Raw genomic sequence first — 14,417 nt, forward strand, 5'->3', positions numbered from 1 at the left:
GCATTGATGGACCAGTTCTTTAAGGAAGCTGAACACAAATAGCTGACTGGGGTTTTGATTAATCCAGACTTTTTAATAGCTGTCACCTCTACCAAATAAACTACTAAGGTGACTTCAGAGGTGACCGATGAAATCTTTAACTCAATAAATAAATTGGGACCTTTTTTCATGGATAGCTTGTCATATTGCCATGTTTTCTTTTTCATAACCTGAAAGCCTTTCTTTACTGGGGCTTCCCAGTTTGAACGTGCATAATTTAGGCTTGGGAATTTTGTATTGTAAGGTGGATTTGGCCATTTCTGTGTCATGGGGTGAGGCTCTCAAGGGGCAGGGGAGGGGCACTGCCAAGAGTAAGGGTTAGGAAAAAATATCTTGTTCGTGTGGCGTTAAGGCAAGGAGGAGGGGCAACTGCTGTTACTAGAAGGATTGCAAAAGGCAATTTCAGTCACAGACAGACAACGAGTAGGTGCAGATTCTACTTTTCCCTTGTATTTCAGTCCTTGATTACCCAGTACTTGGTTCTAGTGACACAATGTTTTGAGCTGCTTCCATTTCTTCTGTGTGTAACACTATGAAGGCAGAGGGAGAGAGGAGAATTTGAGGCAGCTAAAGAAGGACGTAGTAGCAAAAGGAGAAAGAAGTAGACTGTTCTTTCCCTTTCATGTTCAGATCCTAGCAAGATTTTGCTGGTTTTGCTGATGTCAATCTTTGGATATGAACTGTGAGCACCTAATGACCCTTTTTGTTCACATTACTCTGGTTGAGAACTGGTGGACTGTTTTGTCAACTCATTTACATTTTATGAGGATAACTGACTTTTAAATACTAAAAACTACGGAAAAGGGTAAATCAGAACCGAAGAAATGCATCCTTTCATAGTAAAAGAAATTTTAAATTAAGGCACTCTATCCCAAACTCCCTGCTGATTGTGAAAAGGGAGATGGCACAAGTCACTTATTGAGCTAGATGATAAATTTTAAATTTCTTTCAAAATTTTATTTAAATATGTATTTTTTCTGTCTAAATAATTCCTAACAATCTTGCCTGCCATGACCAATGTTTATTAAACAACTTTCAAAAAGAGATTTTAGCACTTAGAGGCACACATTCTTTTTGGCAAATGAATGACCTCTGTGAATTTTGGGCCTGATAAACATATAATTTAATGTAATTAGGCAGTGTTCTAAAGAACAGAACTGTGTGAGAAGTGATGGTTTGCCTTTCCTAAAGAAACTTCTCTGTGCGTTTGTGTAATGTGAAAGGTTTTTCTTGAAAAGGTTAAAAAAAGTTCTAATCAACTTCTGTACATTATGTAGAACTTCATTTTCTAAACTCTGCAAAAGAAAGTTTCATATTTAATGGGAAATCATGAATTATTCCATTTATTATCTACTTCCTCCTTTCAAAGACATGATCTGGATAAAAGGCGGGGTGAATAATTTCAAAAAATACAATACATTTTTAATGGGAAGGTGCAAACTACAGATTCTCATGACTATTAGCAAGTATAGAGGAAACAGAATTTTACTTGCAAAAACTCATCAAACTCTTGCAAAGATAAAATACATGACATACTTTAATAAAGAAGAACACAGTGAGCTGAAGTTTTTCTTTTTTTATGTAACTTGTTGTTTTTACTAAGTTTGGTCTTACGGTTTTCTAGTGCTTTCATTTCTCAATAGTTCAACAATATTTAGTACTGAAGATAATGTACAAGCAATACACAGCTGACATTTTTTTAAAACAGTCCATAAAGGTGAAGCATCTCTAGCACACAAAGAGTCTGAAATAAAGTCCGTCTAATTTGCCTTGGTACAATCATGACTTCCTAATAATTCTCACAGTGAATCCTTCTGAATTGTGCAAAATACTCTCTCTTCTTTTCCTCTTCATCTCTGTGTGGTCTATTTGTCCTTAGACTACTGAGTGAGTTCTGTTGGAGACTTGAATGACATATCATAAACAAAAGCAAAAATACTGTGGGAATTGTTCCTAGCAATAGTATAATAAGTGCATAGTCTTGTATAGGGTTTTATGATAATTCGTAGCATCAGCTTGAGAAGATACAGAAAGTAAATAATTACGATTATCTTTTTTTCTAAAGATAATTTTGCTCACTGTGAAAGAAACCTGCAGAGAAATTTAATGACTTCTCCGATATCATGCAAGTCAAATGGAAAGGGTTCCAAACTCAGAAGCTTCTGGCTCTCAGTCCATTAGGTCAGCTCTGAAACAAAAGGGGAAAGTTGAGAAATACTTCATTTTGATAAATAGTAGTCCATAAAATATGGTTGGAATCACTTTTTGTTAATGAACATAATTAATTCAGAAAGAAAAGCAGAAAGATTAATGAAGATAATGGGATTTTTTCTGATTATGCTTGAAATAATCACAGGTATGTGTGCTCCTGTATGAAGAACATTTTTATAAGGGTAGCAGTTTTATCTTTATTTTTAGTGCTTTCTTTGCAGTTATGTTTAGGGACAGAATGTTCCAAAAGTTCATTGCTAAATTTATATTCCCATTTTCTGGGTTAATGAGGATTCTTAATTATTACAGTACTTACATTCATTTAAAAATACTTTTTCTGTGTCATCCTTTGATGTTTATAATTGATTAATTTTTCATTTTATGTAGTATTAAAGTGGCAGAATAGCTTTGAACAAAAGGAAGCAAGTTCAATATATGTGTTCTTCACGGGATCTTACTGACAGGTTATGCATCCACCTTTGATTGCATGGTTTAGGTTAAAGTGTGGTTTGACAGCAGTCGAAACTGTGAGGCAGTGGATGGAAAATACTGCATTGCTTATATTGAAAGTTATTGTATCTATATACATGGTATAAAGTACCTATATCTTTATTTTCTGATATACTTTATTTCCATCCTTCTATTCATTGTTCTGAATACATAGCTCCATAAACCTTTTCTGATGTAAAAAAATCCAAATTGTTACAAAAGTCAGTTTCAAGTAGGTGTTCTTCCTTCTCATGATACGTACAAATTGTCATGCAAGATTTTTAACTTACTATTTAGAGTAGGGAATGTATAATATTTCGGGGTTTGGTGGATTTTTTGCTTTTTGTATTAGGACATTAGTTATTTCAGCTTTATAATCTGGAACTAAAAAACAACCGTGCCACCCCAATATAATTCAGTTCTCGGCTTAGTAATCGAAAATTCTGATGTGTAAGCTAACAGTCTATTACTACTTAATGGCATTTACTGTACTTTCATATCTTTTCTTTAATGAGATTACTATAGTCTACAATTTAACATATTACCACCCAGTAAATATTTCATTAAAAGACAAGTATTTAAATGGGCAGTCTTTAAACTAGAATTAAAGAGGGCTGTGCCCTGATTCAGTTAAATAGCTGTGTAGCAGTAGCAGTATGTGGTGAAAATGTGCTGAGTACCTTGACCGAGGGCTTGACTCACAAAAGTACTTATATATGTAATTCTCACACTGAACTCAGCTACTCAGACAACTCAGATATATATTTTCAAGTTAGCTGTGTACCTAACTTCGGTGGATTGCAGCCCAGACACATGACAATGTAGATTTCAACAGTGTGAGTACATGGTTTTTTATCACTGTAACCTGGATCGTAGCGTTGCTGAATGCAACAGTCAAATCTTCAGCTTCCATATTTACCATGTATTTGCATATGCGCTTTTTGTCTTCAACAATGCCCTGCAGAAGCTTTAACTATATTTTAGATGTCAGTCACTAACGGTGTTCCAAAAGTGTTATGTTTTTTGGCTCTTCAGCTATAACTAAATAATAATTCCTCTTCCAATTCTTAGGCAGAGAAGCCTGAAGTTACAAAGTCTTACAGCATGCTTGTTTTTTAGTGTTTTGTATAGTATATTTGTTTTAACTTAATGCGTATATTTTTCAAATTGTAGTGAGGAAATTCTGGTGTCTCCTTATTTATGTTGTGCTTATTTGCATATAGGTTAAACACAAAGTAGCTAAGTATTCACACACTTGATTTAATTCTAATTTTCTTGTAGATTTATAGACAGGAAATATGGGGGGAAATAAAATGTATTTGTTTAACTAAACTTCAGCAAAAATATCTTTATTATTTTTTCATAATTTAGTGATCCTTATCTAAGGCATTTATATCAGTCATTGACTTGCCAATTGCAGAAGGAAATCCCAAGTGGATGAAACCTATTTGAATACAGTTTTTAAACATTGTAATAATTGGTAGAGTAATTATTTTACACTGGAAGTACACTTTAATATTTTATATACTCTTGTTGTTTAATCCATGCCATTTTGTGATTTACAAAATGGGATTGGTACAGTACGCTTGTAATCAGCAGGTCCATTAACCTATAATACTAACTAAATTCTACAAAATCTAAAGATATGAATCCTGATTATTTAAAAAAAAAATTCTGTTAACTGAAAATAGTAGACTTTTGCACTTATTTTGCATTTCTGTAATCGACCGCACCAGACAGAAGGCACGGAGAATTAAGCTCCCGATAAATAATTCTGTTATGCTATACTGACTATTTTGCTTATTTCTAACACCAATACCTGCCTCTTGGCCTCCTAATTTCTTTTTTCTTTTCCTCTTTCAGTGTAAAGGGTAGAATACAAATAGCCTTGTTGTGCAGGATTTTAAGTTAAAGGGAATGTAGAATGGTACTGTCCTGATCTCCCAGCATTGCTTAGGAGTCTTGTAAAAGTACAATACCATAGCATAGGAAGGTCTTTGAGATTGCAACAGCAGTGTAATTTCATTAGCCTCACTGAATAGTGGTATTTATGATTTCTGCACTGGTAATGGCAGATTAAAACTAGGTTTCTGCAATTTCTCAGCATGACTCTAGGTTGTTTTAGAATAGCAATGATAATAATAATAAAAGAAAGCCATATAAGAAAATTATATAAGTAGCTGTAGAGTTTAAGAAAAGTAAAATGCCTGTAGCAATATCCAGGTATGCTTAAAGCACAGCGTTAACAGCAGCAGTGCCTTTTCAAGCTCGCAGATCCACATTGCATAAATAGCTGCTTCTACCCGTGTGATATTACACTACGTGAAATCATCATCTATAACATTGTACTGCTAAAATGGCAAATTTAATTTTTGGTGGTTATTTATTTGGTGCTGAAAATTCTTCTGACACGTGCCCTCTGCCCCCGACCTTCCCCCCGCAACACACACACAGAAGCGCACAGAATTTTTCACCACCTCATGCATAAAATACTGCATCACAGTAAGTGCTGATGTAGGACAAATGCAGGACACCCAGCCAGATCCACTCAGTGGACCTCATTTCAGTGTTTTACCCAGCCTGTGTAAACAAATATCTAGCAACGTCAACGGGGTCTCAGTAATGACAGAGATCAGTGTACAGTCAGGGGAACAGTGGGTTCTCAGGATCGTCTGCATTTGTGTTAAGTATTACGGTTTTCATCTGTTGAATTTCATGGGTTTAAAAAAAATAAAACAAATCTGCTTTAAATTAAAAACAGATTAGCTGGTCTGTTTTAACCATAAATATTTATTTATACTCCAGATTTCATAAAATTGTAATTTATTTTAAGAAATAAGCCTGAAACTTTTTACCCTAGCACGCACATATGACCATTCAAAGGCGAACGAGGACTTCAGGTTTATATTTTCCATTTGAAAATTAAGCACGGCTAACGTTGCAAAGCTGCCTGCTCGTCCTAACTCGACTAGTTTCATTGCTTGCCGGCACCGCTCGCGTGGCTCGGGCGCGGAGCGCTCGCGGCGCCGCGCGGGGTGAGGCCGGGCAGGGCGGCGGCAGCGCAGGGAGCGCAGCGGTGCGCTTCCCCTGCGCGCGGCTCGCGGCCATGCGCGCCCCGCATTTAATCCGTGACGGTGCCTTTCCTTTGTTCTGCAGCCGTGCCTCGCTGCACTGACAGCTGCGTGATTAACATGTCCTGACTGCAGTTTTCCAGATTTCCAGTAGATGCCCCCAGAGACCATTAAACCTCTTGAACGTCTCCAACCGAATGAAAGGCCAGTCTTTTTTCATTTTGCTTGTTGAAGTAACATAATTGTTCAAAGGAAACCTGAAATCTGTGCGGCTGCAATGCAGAAAAACAAACTTACTTGTTTAATAGTCTATCATAATTTATTAGGTAGTAAGGTTCAAAAGGTTTAGTGTAAACTAGTTTATTAATGTAGTAGAAACATACTGTTAACAGTTGGATTTTATAACATAAATCGTGTACATTTAATTAGGTAACAGTTTTTTATATTGATATTAGAAATAAAATAATCTTTGGCTACGTAAAGCCTGAGATGTTCTGTTTCACCTCTCATTTTACGTGCTGCATGACATCAGGAAAAGCAGTATGGAAAGGATTTTGAGGATAGAGGGTTTGTAGTTTATTTCAAGATATCACGAAAAGTCTACTGCTGTCACCTACACTGCTCCTCTGTTCGAAAGCACTGTTTGTTGGGAAAAAGGGCACTGGCATTTTCCTCTGGAATCACTTTGATAACTGAGACAATTTCAGAACTCGTTGCAGCATTAGGCTCTCTTAGGTGTCACAAATACCATTCAGCCCCATGATATAATTCACTTCTAGCCCTATTTTATTGTTTGTGTGTGATCAGTCACTTGTGGCTTGCAGAAACTTAAGGAAGCGATAGTATCATTGTTTTGCACTTTGTGTATTTTCTGTTTTTAAGCATAACTGAGAGATAACTTTTATCTTTATGCCTCTAAAATTTGACCGGTTGTGCAGTAGATAGCTTCATTGCTTGCAAGTTAAAATCAGTTATCTTTGCCTAAGGAAAACATGTGCTCTCTACCATATGATTATTTCAGCATTATTTCAATTTCTTTATTAATTGGGATGGGACTTATTGAAAGAATATTGACACTAATTTTTAAAACTGACCTATTTTACTGTATGTTTTGTTTTCCTGTATTGGTTTGCTAACAATGCTGTCTCGTTGTGGGGAAAATGTGCTTTCACTTCAAGTAAAATGCATCAGTCTACAGGAGGTAACATGTTACGTGGACACAGTTTTTCTATCTATATGAATATTGGTACTGTGCTCAGTGACTATGCAGCGAGTGTTAAAAATTAACTGAATGATGTTTTGTTTAGTCACTGATAAGATCTTTTAGCAGTACTTTTCTTGTTTACTTCCAATACATCTAATGACCTAATTCATGCACACATATACACTTATATAGATCACATTATATAAATAAATATGCCTGTTAGGTCTGCTATGAAGATTGTTATTCTACTGCTCTGAGTTATATTACTGTAGGATTCAGTCGTAGGCCTTTGGAAGTTGGTAGGAATTTTTTACCTATATTCTTTAATTTTTTTAGTTAGATAGAATTTTAGAACAGAAAAAACCGAAGTGTTCCATATACAGAGTAAAGAATACATTGTATGGTATTAACATAATACCTTTACAGTATTTTTAAGCTATATACTGTGCATCTGATATATGACAAATATAGCATATTCTGGCAAATTAAAATGTAAATGTTTAAAGTTATTTCTCATTTACTTTTCTAAGATAAATGTTGCAAAATGATTTCTGGTACAGAATAGTTGTATATTTTCCCTTGTCTGTGTGAACAATGTGTGCTTTTCAATCTCAAAACCCACCTATTTATATATTAAACAAATTCAGTACTGTCTAGTCTAAGTTGTATCAGGATTTTGTAGTATTTTTGTGTTCCATTTTGCAACTGAAATGTGAAAAATACATGTGAAGGATTAATGTGCATCAATGTAGTAATTAATAGATTTTATTTTAATCATATTAATTATGAAATAATTCAGATTGTTTACTTCTTATATCTCACATTATTATTTCATTGACCTCTAGCTAAGAAGTCTCTTACATCGCTTCCATCTTATTAGTGTTGTTAAAGATCTGCAGTAGCTCTTTTTAGGCTAGAAGTATTAGTCTCATTAAGCTATTGTTTAGCATGAGGTCACCTAAATGTGTTACATACACTACAAATCTCAGTTTTCAGAATTCCATGTTTGTTTTAAAGCTGCTGAGAATTTGAAGTTAAATGGATTTTAATCTAAAAGAACAGTCTTGAAACAGCTTGGAAACTTAATGGAATATATAAAATAAGATCTGGGTAACATCTGGGTCCTTACTGTTTTACTGGGACAAAGGTTTGTTTTCTCACACTAGATACCTAAGCCTGCAAACCTTTACATCTATACTTTAGTGTTGCAGGCAGTCCCATCGGACTCGTAGTTTTCTCCAGGATAGGACAGGATGATTGTTTCATGCCACATAAAAGAAATATTTTTATTATTTCCATAAATAGTACCTCAAAAGAAATACTACCTCTTGAGAATATTTGATTACACAACTTTTTGATATGTATATCTTATCAGAGTTTATGAATGAGAAAACTTTGATATAAATTCATCATTGCATCTTTTGATTTTAAAATTAGGGAGAAATTATCAAACTTTTGTATCAGCCAACCAGTCCCGGCTGAAGTTCTATGCTAAACAGACACAAAATAATATCTAATGATTACGTTTCTGGCATAACATTTGTTTGACGTTTTAAACCAAGCCATCATGTCCTACAGCAAAACTGTTTAACATATACATTGTTTTGACATGTGGAATGTCCCCATTTTTCCCTGTGCACTGTTTTAAAGCAAACTAAGACTTCATTGTGTTTTCATGAGCTAATGTAAACACAGGGTTTTCTTCCCATCACTCAGCGTTTTTTATCAATACCAGCTAAAGAATACCAGTATATTTTTAACATGTTTTCAATATATATATTGATACTTATTCATTATTGCCAAATTTGCTACCCTAGGGTATGACACTTGGAATCGTATTTTAGCAAAACACTTTCTGAGCGGCATAAAAAATACCCCTTCCCCACTGCTGAACTGCAGAGGTGTCTTCTTGAAAGCTGTTTTAGTTATCTGTACTTATTTGGTAAGGTGGAGAGCAGAATACAGGTTTAAAGGCTTAAAATCTATCTTTTTTATTCCCAGTAACAGGAATTCATACAAGAAGAACATCTGCATAGACATGCTGCGACAGGGTTATCACAAGTCCTTCTCCGAGTTCTTCACTCTGATACAGAAGTGGAATGCCTTGAGGGAGGCTGCAGGGCCTGGGTCAGCCATATGGCAGCAGAAGTCCCTGGAGGAGCAGCCTGATAAGCTGGATCAGCTTTACCACTTCCTGACCAGGGCTGAGGCAGCCCAGCGAGCAGGTAAATGGGGGGATTGTGGGTAGCAGAGCAGCGGGAGCTGCAGCCGTGAATGCCTGGGGGAAGCTTCCAAATTTTTTCATGTATGAATTTAAAACGTTACTGCATCATGGCACATTTCAGCCTTAGTCAACTAAGCTGTAGTTACGGAATAAATTATTAGGAACTGCAGGTATTGGGAGAGGTTTTGTGAAGAAAAAAAGGGAAAACGTATAGAGTGCATTATGATATCATCAGAAATGTTTCATGTATTTATAGCTTTGGTAACATCTCTATTATTTGCTCATAGTTTCATTATTTATTGTTTTTCTTTCTCCTTTGATTTTCGTAGCTGGTTTTGTATTAGAAAAATTTAATAGGTGAAATGCTGTTTCACACTGTAATAGTTTTATAAATCTGATTTTATTAAATAACCTGTCTGCTAACTGTGTTTGGATTTGTGACTGACTTAAAAAGGATTGTGAACATGTCAAATAAAATGCAGCACACAGATGTAACATGCCACCTGTGAATTACTAGATATTAGTGAACATATAACTCCAAATTACTGTATTTTCTCTATTGCCCTCTATTTACTAAGCGCTCATATTTATCATTTCCTTTTACTATAAATAGTAACATAACTTACTCTGTCTTTCTCCTTTTGAATAATTATAGAGATGGAGGCAGATAAAGCTCTAGCTGCAATCCTGTTTCATGACTGACCTGATTTTACTATAGTTGGCTTGTTTCAAGTTGCATTTTGATCACTACAAATATGAAAATCTACAATAAAGCTTGCGAGTTGGGAACCTAAGCTTTTTGACTGAAATGTGGAAACAGACAACTTCATTTTAAAAAGGAACAACAAAAAAAAACCTTTCAGCACTAAAAAAACCCATTCATTTAAAATGTGTATTTTATGTTTACTATGAAAGCCAAAAACGGTGTTTCTTTATTTAATTCATTGTAATTCTAGGCAGGAAGTCTAGCCAGCCCATGATTGGAAGGAATCTCCAGATTTGTCTAGAGTACAACTAAAACCTGAATAGGCATCCCCGTAGCATGCAGGAGTACAAGAGAGAAGTTTTGTGCTCAGACTGCCCTGACAGAAGCATACTGCCAATGCTTTGATGTTCAAAAAGTAGTAGACATGGCTTATCTTGATGGGCCTGCTTCCTGCAGCTGCTTGAGGAAAGCATTTTGCCTTCCTTCAGTGCGCAATATTTTTCAGTGTTACAAACTGATGTGTGACAAGAGAGTTGGCAAACACATTCCCAGAGAGTCAGGGTGCTGCTGACTGCACACTTTCTGCCCCTATGAAAGGCAGGGGCCCTTTCCTTACTGAACCCAGCATTTGTTGTATACTGGGCTCTGAAGCATTTCACCTCTCACAGAGACAAGGTACCACCAATTGTCTGACTGATTGTATCTTGCCTTTAGGAGAGTATATCTCCAAACTTTGCATGTTAAAATTGGATAAAATAAAAGAAGAGAAAATAATGAGAACATGCCAATAGAGTTGGCAAGCATCTTTACTGAATTGCTAGATCAAGGTGTAGTTCTGTTTTTTCCACCAGTTTCAATGTAAACCATTGCACAAATCTCTTGTTTATTTTAAGTGAGCCTTGAGTCACCTGGCACATGAAGGGTTGGATGCTAATTCATGTTGCATGTGTTAGAGCGAGTAGTGCTGTGAAGATAACATGAATTATACAGCTCATCAGATACTAATTCAGTAGTTCCACTAATCCAGTTACTTCCTGATTCTAATCAAATTGCTTGGGGCTCTGGCTTATGATCTCCTGACAACTCCAGTTGACACCATTTAAGAAGTGTTCAGAGATTCACCTCAGCTGAAACTTACCATGATGTAGCAGTCACAACAGCAGCTGACTTGCATTTGCTCTTCAGCCACCACAGTTCAGGCTTAAAAGTAACCTTTGGGGCTCCAAACTGTTGGAGTTTCACAGTGTGGCTGATGTCACTAATATTAGGCTAGTTGAAAGTTTGCCTGTCTCAGGCGTGCTGTCCTGAGCTAATGGCCATGTTGAAGAAGAGATAGCAGGTATAAATTATGAGAAAAAAAAATAATTGTCATGACTTGTAAGTTTGTTGATGAGTTTAAACTTCATGAAGGGATTGATTTTGAATCTTAAGTGGGAAGTAGAAGACTAAACTTTGCTTCCTATGTCAGCAAATAATTTTCTTATTTGTTACTTATTTTTTCTCACTTGATATTTTTGTTTCATAAAGTGTTGCTGTCTTAAATGTGATTATAACTTAGAATTGCTGCTCCTAAGTGTAGAGTTTCATGGTTGTTACCATAGTGCACAGAGGAAGGTAGGTATTCATTCACTTTCTGTATTTACTGGTGGAATATGTTAATCTCTTCATTTTTTTCATGGTTTGTAGTTATAGGACACTGGAATGCTGGCCATAAATTGTTTGTACAGAATCAGTGCTATCCATCACAATGTGGAGGTTGATATCAAAAGGCAAATATTTTCTTTACTGCTGGGTTTGAAAATAGTGACATTTTGTTTATCAGTGTTATACTGTACAGACCGTTTACCTTTACATACACCAGTGAATGTTCTTTCTGTTTTCACTTTTAGTGAAACGTTTTGATTGAACTTCAAATCACTCAGGAGTCATCTTTTTTTAAATTGGCTACTACCAATATTATACTGTGTGCAAAGAAAATATCTTTTTTCTGTCCCACTTAATCTCATTGTTATTGTATTGGAATACCTCCCAAGTATTTAAAAATAGAGAGCTAGCACTAGTCCTTGCAGCTTCTCACAAAAACAGCTGACAGAGTTGTTTTGCCCTAGGTACACTATTATCCCAAGAATGCTGGCAGAAATGTTGGCAATAGTGGAATGCATTCCTATTTGGTCTTTTTTGATACAAAGAGTGTAAGTTTTTCTGACTTCAGAATTGAGTTGTTCCTAATTATTCTTTGATCTTCATTCATTATTGTAGACTGACCCCTCTTTTTACTAGTTCTGGTCTCTGTAGCTTAAAAAAAAAAAAAAAGTAGTTTAGCTGTTTAAATATGTATAGTGGTAGTGTTTTTTACAGAAGAATGTCTGATAAATGTCAAAGCAGTGTATATACATAGCTCAGCATTTGATGTATACAGTTATTTCTTGGCACATGGTATGAAAATATTTGGGGTTTTTTCCAAAAGAAAGTTACATTTTGAAGCCATGGAATGGCCTGCCCGATCACCTGCTTGCCTGACTGATTGTACTGCTCAGGGTAATTTCACTTAAAGGTGTAATTGTCCTTGAAAGGTATAATACAGTGCTGGTGGGTTGTTGTTGCTATGCCTTTGAAAAACCATAGCTCCGTAGCCCCTACTCAGTACCGTTCTGAGAGTTAGCAGGAGAGAGTCCATCTTCGTCTGACATTGAGGGTTCCTAACTAAATATCCTTTGGCTGCTGATACCCTATGAACAAATGATGACCATACCCTGCAGAGGTGTGCCAAGTAGACTTCTTTTTGTCCATTTTGTCTGTCTAAAGCCCAGACAAAATTTTACTCTTTATATTTCTGTGTGTTTGGATGGGACATAGAAAAGAAGTAGGAACACAGGAAATCCAAGTAAGAAGTCTTTTACTTATATTTTGGAATTTTTGAACAGAACCTAGTGTAACATGTGCCTGCAATAACAGTTCATTATAATGATAATATTGCTGTTTCTCAGATAAAAACATTCAAAGGTGAAATTAAAACCTTTAAGCTGGTATTTACAGAGTTTACCATATGAATGTTGTGGTTAACCCCAGCCAGCGACCAAGCCCCACCCAGCTACCCACTCACTCACCCCTGGTTGGATGGGGGAGAGAATCAAGAGGGTAAAACTGAGAAAACTCGTGGGTTGAGATAAAAACAGTTTAATAGGTAGAACAAAAGCCACCCACAGAAGCAAAGCAAAACAAGGAATTCATCCACTACTTCCCATGGGCAGGCAGGTGTTCAGCCATCCCCAGGAAAGCAGGGCTCCATCACGTGTAATGGTTACTTGGGAAGACAGATGCCACCAGTCTGAACATCCCCCCCTTCCTCCTTCTTCCCCGAGCTTGATATGCTGAGCATGACGTCATATGGCATGGAATATCCCTTGGGTCAGCTGTCCCAGCCGTGTGCCCTCCCAGCTCCTTGTGCACCCCCAGCCTGCTCGCTGGTGGGTTGGGGTAAGAGGCAGAAAAGGCCTTGACTCTGAGTAACTGCTGCTCAGCAGTAACTAAAACATCCCTGTGTTATCAACACTGTTTCCAGCACAAATCCAAAACACAGCCCCATACTAGGTACTATGAAGGAAATTAACTCTATCCCAGCCAAAAGCAGCACAATTCTTTAAAACACTACTTGGTTTCCACAGTCTGTGTTATTGTTTTAAAATGCATTGCTAATTTACTTGTTGGGTCTATATGCTCATTAGGCTAAGCCATGATTCTTTGAATCATCTTGTCAAAGTATTGTGTAGCTACTTTTATTTATTTAGTCAGCACTGAACCTACTAGAAGAATGATTGATAGTATGCAGATTATACCATAAAGCATCAATCATGTGTTTTAGACTGAGGCCAGCCTCTCAGTGATGGTGTGCCAAATTTGGTTTTTGTCAAATTAGAGGTCACCTGTCCCAGTATTATTTCAGAAGGGCTTGAAAAGTGTTGCTCTTCAGATTACACCTGAATTACATATTAAATGTAGGCTTGAACCCTAACTGAATCCTTACCTAGGACTAGCAGAGGCCTTGAAGAGGTCATATGATCAGTGCTTGCTAGAGTGAGTTGGTTTACTTGTGTGTACAAGTTGAAGGGGATGCAAGGCAAGTTACAACTCAAGAACAATTAAAGGGAGAGATATCTCAGCCATTGGCTCTACTTTGCTAGAGCAGGGGAGCAAAAACAGGGAAAATGCCATAGTTGAGTGGCTGCAACATGTATTGAGTAGTCAGAACTATAGAGTGGCAGATCACTGTGTTCACTGTTCCAAAGCGAACGCATGGAACCTGTAATTGGGTATGAACATTCCTTCGAAGGGGCAAATGCTGCTTATCAGTTGATTACTGGGGCAGCTGGTGGGGAGTAGGAGTTAAGACCTAGAAGCTGTTGTCTTTCTCAGATTCCATCTCCTCCTGGTTCTTGACCCCATGCAACCTTTGTGGTATGCTGTGTGCTAAAC

At 36.6% G+C, this 14,417-nt stretch overlaps 1 protein-coding gene across 1 annotated transcript in view; it reads left to right on the forward strand.

Annotated features, from left to right (window-relative positions):
* Positions 1-14,417, forward strand: part of TTC29 (tetratricopeptide repeat domain 29) — a 137,290-nt gene that overhangs the window by 11,976 nt on the left and 110,897 nt on the right. Inside the window, exon 4 of the mRNA XM_075090436.1 lies at positions 9,016-9,239. Coding sequence (XP_074946537.1) covers positions 9,016-9,239 — 224 coding nt within the window. The remainder of the gene's footprint in view (positions 1-9,015; positions 9,240-14,417) is intronic.

This window comes from Phalacrocorax aristotelis, chromosome 4 (genome assembly GCF_949628215.1).
Source record: "Phalacrocorax aristotelis chromosome 4, bGulAri2.1, whole genome shotgun sequence".
Taxonomy (NCBI): domain Eukaryota; kingdom Metazoa; phylum Chordata; class Aves; order Suliformes; family Phalacrocoracidae; genus Phalacrocorax; species Phalacrocorax aristotelis.